This window comes from Zophobas morio, unplaced genomic scaffold (genome assembly GCF_036711695.1).
Source record: "Zophobas morio isolate AGI-343-1 ecotype UQ-CSIRO unplaced genomic scaffold, CSIRO_AGI_Zmor_V1 ptg000014l, whole genome shotgun sequence".
Taxonomy (NCBI): Eukaryota; Metazoa; Arthropoda; class Insecta; order Coleoptera; family Tenebrionidae; genus Zophobas; species Zophobas morio.
In genome coordinates, this window is record NW_026972119.1 from 27,243,182 (window position 1) to 27,254,194 (window position 11,013).

Consider the following 11,013-nt stretch of genomic DNA (forward strand, 5'->3'; position numbering starts at 1 on the left):
TTTAGTTCGGGACTATGTTTTTCTATAGTTTTTAAGTAACTTTTCCAAAATTTCAATTTTTCACTACACCCACCCTAAAATTTGTGACAAGTTTTCGAACAATTTCTGGAATTACCACTTTTTTGTAGAATTCCATCTCCAGAAGTTTTATATTCGGCTCTATTTTTTCTAAAATTTTTACCATTTTTGTGGAATCGTCAATTTGAAATATTAAAATTTTTTGGATAAAAAAAATTGATTTTCAAAAGGAATATTTGGAAAATCTCGATCCAGCACCTTCAATAACCTATGTTTTTCTATAATGTATTTGTTTGAATTTTTTGTGTATTGTTAGACAATTTTTTCAAAACCCTCAATTTTTCAGAAATTACGAAATTTTCGACATTTTTCCAAACACTTTCGAAAATTACCAAAAGAAATGTTTTGTAGATTTTGACTTTTGGAAATTATTGTTGGCTACATTTCTTTGAAAAAACTATCAAACCGAATGTTTGCAAAATTGCAGCTCGTCGAGATCCATATGAAATTTTACATCTTTTCCAGAGCACTGTAATAAAAAGTATAATTTGACATGGTTGACAGTGACAATTAATTTAATTTAGAATCAGGTTTGGCAATAGCAGAGCAACAAATTTTTGCGAGAATTGGCTAATTCTATTACCAATCTAAACAGTACTTGTTGATCACGCTGTATTTGAAATCGTGATCGACCTTGTCCGTAACCCTTGTCCTCCCATTTCCGCCTGGTAGTTACGCTACTGTTCAAAAAAATGAAAACAAAATTGCTTAGGCAACACACAATACACCAAAACGAAATAACCGTCCCGTTGCCTATACGTAAACGAATGCTGGTTTATTATGCTTATCTATGCATCCTTGTTTATATCACACAGACAGTAGTTGTTATTTTTGTCGTCTCCACAACTTCATTGTCAACCGACCGCAACCAACGTGTTGCAGATCGAAGGCTTCAACAAGAGTTCAGTTTCAAGTGATAAATTAGTAAGAAATTTGTCGTAGCAGACAGCAACGGCAGACAAATCAAGGTACGTATGTTAAATTTTATTAAATGCGAATTAAATCAAGGCATTCTTGTGTTGCAATATTAACTCTTAACAAATCTTAAATGTTTAATTCGTCATTCGTGGGGTATGCATTTCAATCATAAATATGTTGGGTTACATTATACTCCCACGTTGCAATCTAAGATAATTCTCTTATCATGGGAAATACCCGCTTCTACGAAAGATTGAGGTTAGCTTTCTGCTGAATGTGCTCGAAATAAAAAAAGAACCTAGTCGGATCCCCCTAAAAAACCTAATTTGTTGGTCATTTCCGTGTGACATTTTTTTACACAGTTACCAAAAAATTGTCTTCTGCAACGTATTTTTTTATGATTATTGCATGCAAGGTGTCTTCAGCGTTAAACATCAAAGCTCCTAAACGTCTACTCGTAGACCGGGGGGTCCCAGACTTTGTTACACAATTGTTCGAATATGCATATAACAAGGAAATCAAGAATGTTGCATCACGTTTAATTAAACAGGATTGAATTTTTAAACAATTAAAACAAACAAAAGAAGGTCTCAATATTTTTTATTTATTACTATTATATTAATATTAAGTTCTGCTTTAAATGTATGCATATATAAGACGCATATTTTAGGACAGTTACCTACAAAGAAAAATTCGAAAAAAAGTATTTTATGGATTAATGTTTTGTGTTTTTTTTTTTTTTAATTATAAAGCATTAAGTGCAAATTATCATCAAAATTAATTTATTCGTCCCCTCCAGAAGGTTGATGACGTGATCTGAAAAACTTGTACAGCTGTGCGTAATGTATTAAAAACACCAGTACATAAGTACCACGAATTAGTAAAAGAGGGGAAGGAGGATCTTTTTTCACAAGGGACTTAAAAACTGGGCCATTTTCAATTTTCCCACGACATCGTCACACCTTCAAGTCCACACTCACTATCTTATCTTATCTCGCTTTCCTCAAAATTGTGATAAGTAATCTTCCTTGCAATTTATAGACTACCGTATTTGGCTTTTTTTAATACAAATTAATGTTTCCTCAGATCTTTTCAAAATGCTGGCGCCACCCGAAGCCCTCCCCCACTTAAAATGCAGCGCCTGCACCAAACACCTGTCGTATTTTCCAGTCTACGTGTCTCAGAATTCGGAATCGACGAAACTCGGAACTCTCTGCGGAAGATGTTCCGAAAATCTAATAGTCAACGAAAGAAATTATGTACGAGATACTCTATATGAAACCATGGCTCAATTTATAAAATTCCCCTGCATATACCATTCGGAAGGCTGCATCGAAAGTCTAATTCCGGCGGACGTTCCCAACCACGAACGTAACTGCCCCTACAGGATTATCTCTTGCGCTCTGGACTGCGTTTGGCAAGGAACTGTCCACGAACTCTGTACCCACATTGAAGACACTCACCAAAATGTTCTCATCCGGAACGGCGAATTTGAAATGGACATTTTAAACTCTTACGAAACGTATAGCTTCCTAGTGCACGAAGACGAAATTTTTAACCTAAAGCGGAAATACAACTCGACGGACAAGATTTTCACTTGTTCTCTCTTCAGTTATAAAGTTCTAGATACTGTAACCAACCATTACTACGAAGTAACTGTTTTCAACGGTAACAGAAATCTGTCGGTCAAGTTTCCGCTTAGACGAGCTGAGAATTTCAAAGAGGACAACGTGACTGTGATAGATGTTGAGAAAGTGAAAAGACAACTAGACGACCCTTCTATTATTATAGGATCAATAAGAATATTCACACTCGATAATCAAAAGGAAGAAAAACCGACACCAAAAAATCCGTACACGGAGTTAGAGCTAAGTATGCTGAACGAGTTGGAATGTCCGGTGTGCTTCGAGTACATGATTCCACCCATTTTTCAATGCGATGGTGGCCACAGCATTTGTAGCAATTGCAAATCTCAAATAAAGGAATGCCCTACGTGTAAAGAAGAAATAGACGACACCCACAACTTCGCTTTAGAGAAGATGGCGCAGTTGATACATTATCGATGCAAGTTCAACGAGCTTGGATGCAATTATAGGGCGAAACCTGACGAAATGAAGCAACACCAAACATTCTGTTTGTTTGGGCCACATCAGTGTCCTTTGAAAGATTACGAGAATTGTAAATGGGCTCACGCCGCCAAGGAAATATATCCTCATATAGTCTCAAAGCATCACGAGAATTTGTTAGAAATTGATCATGTGCAAGTTTTTATGGGCGACGACTATTTAACTCAAGAGGAAGATCTGTGTTACATTAAAAAGTTTTCTGATGCGTTGTTCAAGTTGCATTATCGGTTTTCGCAGAACTGTTTTTACTGGTCGATGCAGCTGATTGGGCCTCCGGACGAGGCGAGGAAATACAGATTCGAAATCGATGTCTTGGATAACACCAACAGCAACCAAAAGATCTTTCTGAGGAATTTCTGCGCACCGTTGACTGACAAAAACGAGACTTTTAACCAAGATAGTCCACACGTGTTTCTCAAGCTGGAACAAATTCAACCTCTGTTGACTGATCAACTAAACTATTTTATTCGTATTATAAAGTGATAACCTTTTATACTATGTGAAGACGTTTTATTACGATTTATGTATGGCCATTTTTGTTAACAATAAAATTGCTTGGAGAGTCCGTGAGAGAAGTTTTTCTATTCAGTTGGTTGAAAATATCTCTAAAAACTTGGAAAATTACTAAACGAGATACATTTTTTAGTAAGATCTCTTTATGTGCGATCGTATGCGAAGCCCTTACTTCTCCTATTTCCTGCTTATAGTTACGCCACTGCTTTTAAATAAAAACCAAACTGCTGATCCAACACACAATACACCAGACTATAATAATCATACCCTTTGCCTATACGTTAACAAGTGCTACTTTAATTTTGTGTTTATCTAGCTATCCTTTTTTATGTAACACACAATGTAGTTATTTTTATTTCTTCCACTACTTCATTGTCAACGAATCGCAACCGATGTATTGCAACTAGTTCCAAGGCTGCAAAAAGAATTCAGTTTTAAGTGATAAAGTAGGTAGTGATCAATTTATCTTACCAGACAACTGACAGTAAGTATGTTAAAAATAACTGTTAAATTTTCTTCATCAGAAATTAAATAAACACGTTGCCGTTAATGTTGCAATATTGTAAATTTCTTTGTTATTGCATGCAAGGTGTTTTATAGCAATAAATAAACAAGTGTCTTAATGTCTCATCTTACACGGGAAGATCTCAGACGCAGTTTCACAGAAAATAGTTTGGTTATTAATGACAAACAACTTAATGTTTTTGGAAAATCTTGGTCCAGGATTATTAATATTCATTCTCATAAAAATTTAAAAATTATTTACATAAAATGTTTAAAGAACAAAGTGTTTAAGTAAATTAAACTGTCATGAAAAAGAGTATAAAATTTTCTAAATATACAATATTTTTGTCCACGAGTGTACACTGTTTATGATTTAGCATGTAAAATCATACAAGAGAAGAGATTTCACTCTCAATTTTATTTTGTATTTGTTGCTGTTGTGGTATCCCGGTTGAATTTAAAATTACGCTGAGAGAAATTAAAAACAACACTTTGAAGCCGCATTTGAAAATAATGAATCACATTCAGCGCCACAGTCCGCTTCAACGAGTGTAATTTAATATAAGAAGATCAAGACGTGTTAATTTTGTTTTGCTTTTAGAGCTCAAAATTGTCATTTATAAACTCCGTTGCCAAGTTGGCGTTGATAGTAACTTTGATATCCAACTTTTGCCGTATTTAAAGGGGTTGTAGAAGAAAAGTGGAGGATCTAACTTGATTATACTACAAAAATTTACCACTTTGGACATGTTTTACGTTTCTTGTTGTCGAATTAAGTCTACACATATCAAGAAAATAGGGCAAAATGTAGCCCCGCCCACCCACCCTATCCCAATTGTGATAATTTTTTTCAATCGTCGAGAGCCAAAGGAGCGGAGTTTAATTGCAAAATCCTTATTATTTCTCTACAAGAAATTACTATGTAAGACATGTTTTTGAGTATCGTGTTATTAAAAAAATGCCATGTATATTAAGGTAAAATTAAAACTAAAGATCTAAATAGTAATGAAGTTTTCATTCGTTGGCAGACGTAGGGGCGGAGCCTAATTGCGAAATCCATATTTCCTTACAAAATTTCTAAGAAAAAAAATCACTACAATTGAAATAGGGTGGGTGGGCGGGGTCTATATTTTGCCTTTTTTTCTTAATATACAAAGTATTCTTTGAATAACACGATATTCAAAAACATATCTTTAATTTCTTGTGAAGAAATAAGTATTTTGCAGTTAAGCTTTGCCCCCTTGGTTCACGGTGAATAAAAAAATCATCACAATTGAGATAGGGCGGGTGGGCGGGCTTACTTTTTGCCCTTGTGTTTTCATATGTGTACACTTCTTTTCACAACATGAAACTTGAAACATGTTTAAAATGGAAAATTTGTATAAGCCCCATAATTGCAAAATCCATATGTCCTTGAAAAAATGTACGATTTTAACCATGTTCTAAGTTTCTTGTTCTGAAATGTATATTAAGAAAAAAAAAAGGCAAAATATATGCCCCGCCCGCCCACCCGATCTCAATTCTGATGATTTTTTTATTCGTCATACGCCGCCGAGGGGTGGAGCTAAATATTAAATTCCTTATTTTTTTACGAGAAATTACCATATGAAATATGTTCTTAAGTAATCGTGTTATGCAAAAAAACTAAATGTATTAATTAAAAAAAAAAAAAAACAAAAGAGAAGCCCCACCCATCCGTCACGATCTCAATCATGATGAATTTTTCATTCGTTGTCAGACCGAGGGGCGGAGCATAATTGCAAAACCGATATTTCCCTATACAAATTTTCCATTTTAAACATGTTTTAAATTTCATGTTGCGAAAAGAAGTCTACACGCATTAAAACAAAAAGGCAAAATGTAAGCCCGTCCACCCGCCCTATCTTAATTGTGATGATTTTTCTTTATTCGTCGAAATACTAAGAGTGGAAAAACTGAAAAATCACAAAATTGAACAAAATATTCAAAAATTAGGAAGTTAGAGAATTGAAAAATTGAGAAATCAAAAGATCAGAAAGCAAAGTCGAAAAATCGCAAATCTAAAAAATCGAAAAATTGAAAAATCAAAATTCTGAAAAATCGAAAAATTGAAGAACTGAAGAACTGAAAGATGGAAACTTCGGGAAATCAAAAAATAGATTAATGGAGAAATCGGAAATCTGAAAATTCTGAAACGTCAAAATTTGAAAAATTAAAAATATTGAAGAACTGAAAAATCGAAAAATCTAAAATTTAAAACATTGAAAAATTAAAATATCGTAAAATTGAAAACTGGAGAAATCTAAAAATCAAAAAATAAAAAAAAATAAAAATTGAAAAATCGAAAAACTAAAAAATCAACAAATCGAGAAATCAAAATTCGAAAATTAAAAAAAATTGGAAAATCGAATAATGTAATAGAAAAACCGAAAAGTCGAAAAGTAAAAATCAAAAAACCGACAAATCGAAACATCGAAAAATTCAAAAACTGAGACATCGAGAAGTCGAAAAATTAAGAGATGGAGAAATCGAGGAGTCGAAAAGTCGACAAGTCGAAAAATCGAAAAATTGAGAAACCGAAATAGGCCAAAATCGAAAAGTTAAAAATGGAAAAATTGATAAATCGAGATCTCAAAAATTCAAAAATTGGGAAAATAAAAAAATTAAAATATAGAAGAACGTAGAATTCGAGAAATCGAAAAATCTAGAATTTTAAAAATGAAAAATTACAATATCGAGAAGTTGAAAAATTGAGAAATCGAAATATAAAACAGTCGAAAAACTGAAAAATCTAAAATTTAAAGCATTGAAAAATTAAAATATCGTAAAATTGAAAAATGGAGAAATCTAAAAATCAAAAAATAAAAAAAATTAAAATTGAAAAATCGAAAATATAAAAATCGAAAAACTGAAAAATCAACAAATCGAGAAATCAAAACTCGAAAATTAAAAAAAAATGGACAATTGAAAAATCGAAACAGAAAAACCGAAAAGTCGAAAAGTAAAAATCGAAAAACCAACAAATCGAAACATCGAAAAATTCAAAAACTGAGACATCGAGAAATCGAAAAATCAAAAGATGGATCGAAAAATTGAGAAACCAAAATAGGCCAAAATCGAAAAGTTAAAAATGGAAAAATTGATAAATCGATATCTCAAAAATTGAATAAACGAAAATTTAAAAAAAATGGGAAAATAAAGAAATTAAAATGTAGAAGAACTGAGAACTTGAGAAATCGAAAAATCTAAAATTTAAAAATGAAAAATTACAATATCGAGAAGTTGAAAAATTGAGAAATCGAAATATAAAACAGTCGAAAAACTGAAAAATCTAAAATTTAAAACATTGAAAAATTAAAATATCGTAAAATTGAAAAATGGAGAAATCCGGGTTATAACTTGATAAACAAAATAATGAAGCTTGACTAAGTGAATTTCCTAACACGTGGTTTATATGAAGAATTTCATGATTCTTAAAGTGTGTTAGAACCAGAAACAATTAAAAATACTAACATGAACTGCGAATTTACAAACAACATTAGTAATTAATTACACTTGTGGATATTATCATTATTTAAAATGCGATTTCGCTGCGTTGTTTTTTTTTCTCAGCGTGAGATTTTAATTCAAACTGGGACACCACAATGTGAGTATAATATGAGGCAGATGTTAATCTTTCCTAGGTTGACTCGATTACAAATTATGTTGCTCGCCCGATTTTGCTCTTTCCAGATCCGTCCAAAATGTTGGCGCCACCGGAAGCTCTCCCTCTCTTAAAGTGCAGCGCTTGCACCAAACACCTCTCACATTTTCCAATCTACGTCTCCCGGAATTCGGATTTGCCAACGTCTAGAGCTCTCTGCGGAAGATGTTCCCAAAATCTAACAGACAACGAAACTTATGTAAGGGACACCCTGTACGAAGCCGTGGCCCAATTTCTAAAATTTCCCTGCATGTACCACTCGGAAGGCTGCATCGAAAGTCTGATTCCCGCCGACGTTCCAAATCACGAACAAATTTGCCCCTATAGAATTATTTCCTGCCCTCAGGCTTGTATTTGGCAAGGAACTGTCCACGAATTTGGTACTCACATTGAAGAAATTCACCCTAATATTCTTCTAAGGGAGGGCGAATTCGAAATGTACATTGTAAACTCATACGAAACGCACAACTTCCTAATGCTCGAAGACGAAATTTTTAATTTAAAGCGAAAATTCGATGCCACGGAGAAAACTTTGACTTGTTCTGTCTTCTGTTATAAAATTCTAGATACTGTTACCAAGTATTACTACGAAATAACTGTGTTCAACGGTAATAAAAGTCTGTCGGTCAAGTTTCCGCCTAGACGTACGGAGAACTTCCAAGAGGGTAATACCATTGTGATTGATGTTGAAGACGTGCGAAGACAACTAGACGACCCTTCTATTATTATAGGGTCCATAAGAATATTCACAATCAATGAACAAAAGGAAGAACGACCAGCACCATTGACTCCTCGTACTGAACTAGAGTTAAAATTCCTCGACAGACTTACATGTCTGGTGTGCTTCGAGTACATGTTTCCACCTATTTTTCAATGTGGCGGTGGACACAGCATTTGCAGCAATTGCAAAAATCGGATATCGGAATGCCCTTTGTGTAAGCAAGAAATACGAGACACCCACAACTTCCCTTTAGAAGAGATGGCCCAGTTGCTGCATTATCGTTGCAAGTTCGAAGATTTTGGTTGCAATTTTAGGGCAAAACCTGAAGAAATGAAGCAGCATCAAAGGTTCTGCTTGTTTGGACCACATCAGTGTCCTTTAAAGGATTACGAGGATTGTAGTTGGGCTCACGCGGCCAAAGAAATATATCCTCACATTGTATCCAACCATTACGAGAATTTATTGGAAGTTGATTATGTCGTGGTCTTTATGGGTGACAAGTATTTCACCCAGGAGGAAGATCTGTGTTACATTAAGAAGTTTTCTGATGCGTTGTTCAAGTTGCATTATCGATTTTCGAAGAATGGTTTTTACTGGGCAATGCAGCTGATTGGCCCCCCGGACGAGGCGAGGAAATACAGATTCGAAATCGATGTCTTGGATAACACCAACAGCAACCAAAAAATCTTTCTGAGGAATTTCTGCGCACCGCTGACTGACAAAGACGAGACTTTTAACGAAGATAGCCCACACGTGTTTCTCAAGCTGGAGCAAATTCAGCCTCTGTTGACAGATCAGCTGAACTACTTTATTCGTATTATAAAATGAAAACTTTTTTACAGTATGTTAAAAAAAAAGTGGCACCTGGAAGGGGTAGTTTAGACCGCTGAAATTTTATAGAAATAAATAAGGCTTAAAGTTAAACAATGGAGTAAATTTTCAAAAATAACTGACAGTATTTAATTAAAAAAAATTGGTCTAAAGAGTTTAGACAGTACTTCCCTCGCTGTCGGAAACTTGACGACTGCATGCCTATTGTGTTTTTTTTCTCATTACATTTTTGTAGTGGGAATTTAAAAAAAAATTGCGATGACGTCATCAACATTTTTGCAAGGACACGTATATCAGTTGGGATAGATGTAGTGTAATACTAAGAATAAAATTATTATATTCTCAAATTTTCGGGAAAATGAATTGGGTCGTTTTGAATATTGATTTGTAATAATCAATAAAATAACGAAACAATTTACTCACGTATACGTATCAGAGGCAACTGAAAATCGTGTATGTATAAACATTCTTAATTTAAGATGACAGGCGTAACAGCATACGTGAGAGTCAAACAGAGAAACTGTAAACAAAACGACCATCGGTTTTATTGCTTCGACTTCCGCTTATTATATAAAACATTGGGTTTTATTTTAATTCTTGACGGTGAAATTCACAATTGGTTGATTATAAACATGTCTATTTCACATTCGCGGAACCAAGTGAGCGCATAAAACAAATGCAGGTCTGTAATGTTAAAGTCGATGTAAATAAGCGTGCTACCCTTATGTTTCAACCGAGTTTTTCCTTTAACAAATTTTGTGTCTACCAAATTGGGTTGGTTGGGGTGTAATACTAATAAGTGTTGCCTTTAATTTAATCAATAAAATAAATTGACTTCATTAATTTTTTTGAACCACCTCTTAAGAAAATCTAAAAAATATGAATGGAATGATAAATCACAAGTACAAACTCATCATATTTTTTGCATTTTAGATAGGATTTATTCAGCAAAATTTAAGGGTGACGTCATCAATTTTTTTAGGAGGGATGAACAAATACATTTTGAACAAAAGTTTACCATGCTTATAATAACTTTAAAATATTCCCAAGATTTCAAAGCATTCGGTTTTGTAATTCCTGATTAAATCGATAAAATAAATTCACGCCTTCATTAATTTTTTTGAGTCACCCTGCATATGCAAATCCAAAAATATGAATGGAATGATAAATCACAAGTACAGACTCATCATATTTTGTACATTTTAGATACGATTTATTCGGCAAACTTTTGAGCTGACGTCATCAGTTTTTTGTAGAAGATAACCAAATATATTTTGACTAAAAATTTATTATGCTCTTTATAACCTTAAAACATCTGCAAGATTTCAAAGCATTCGGTTTTGTAGTTCCTGATTAAATCAATAAAATAAATTTACGCATTCATTAATTTTTTGAGTCACCCTGTATATGCAAATCGAAAAAATTTGAATGGAGTGATAAATCACAACAAGAGACTCACCATATTTTGTACATTTTAGATAGGATTTATTCAGCAAAATTTTGTGGTGACGTCATAAATTTTTTAGGGGGGACGACCAAATACGTTTTGATCAAAAATTTACCATGCTTATGATAATTTTAAAATATCTTCAAGATTTCGAAGCATTCGGTTTTGTAGTTCCTGAGTAAATCAGTAAAAT

At 33.5% G+C, this 11,013-nt stretch overlaps 2 protein-coding genes across 2 annotated transcripts; both read left to right on the forward strand.

The window, feature by feature from the left end:
- Positions 1 to 890: 890 nt before the first annotated feature.
- Positions 891 to 3,687, forward strand: LOC135128735 (uncharacterized). The gene is made up of 2 exons (XM_064055786.1): positions 891 to 1,046; positions 2,083 to 3,687. The coding sequence occupies exon 2, from the start codon at positions 2,094 to 2,096 to the stop codon at positions 3,603 to 3,605; it is 1,512 nt and encodes a 503-aa protein (XP_063911856.1). The 5' UTR covers positions 891 to 1,046; positions 2,083 to 2,093; the 3' UTR covers positions 3,606 to 3,687.
- Positions 3,688 to 4,015: 328 nt separating this feature from the next.
- Positions 4,016 to 9,605, forward strand: LOC135129081 (uncharacterized). The gene is made up of 2 exons (XM_064056163.1): positions 4,016 to 4,119; positions 7,851 to 9,605. Exon 2 carries the CDS (start codon positions 7,862 to 7,864, stop codon positions 9,368 to 9,370), a length of 1,509 nt encoding a protein of 502 aa, XP_063912233.1. The 5' UTR covers positions 4,016 to 4,119; positions 7,851 to 7,861; the 3' UTR covers positions 9,371 to 9,605.
- Positions 9,606 to 11,013: the final 1,408 nt, after the last annotated feature.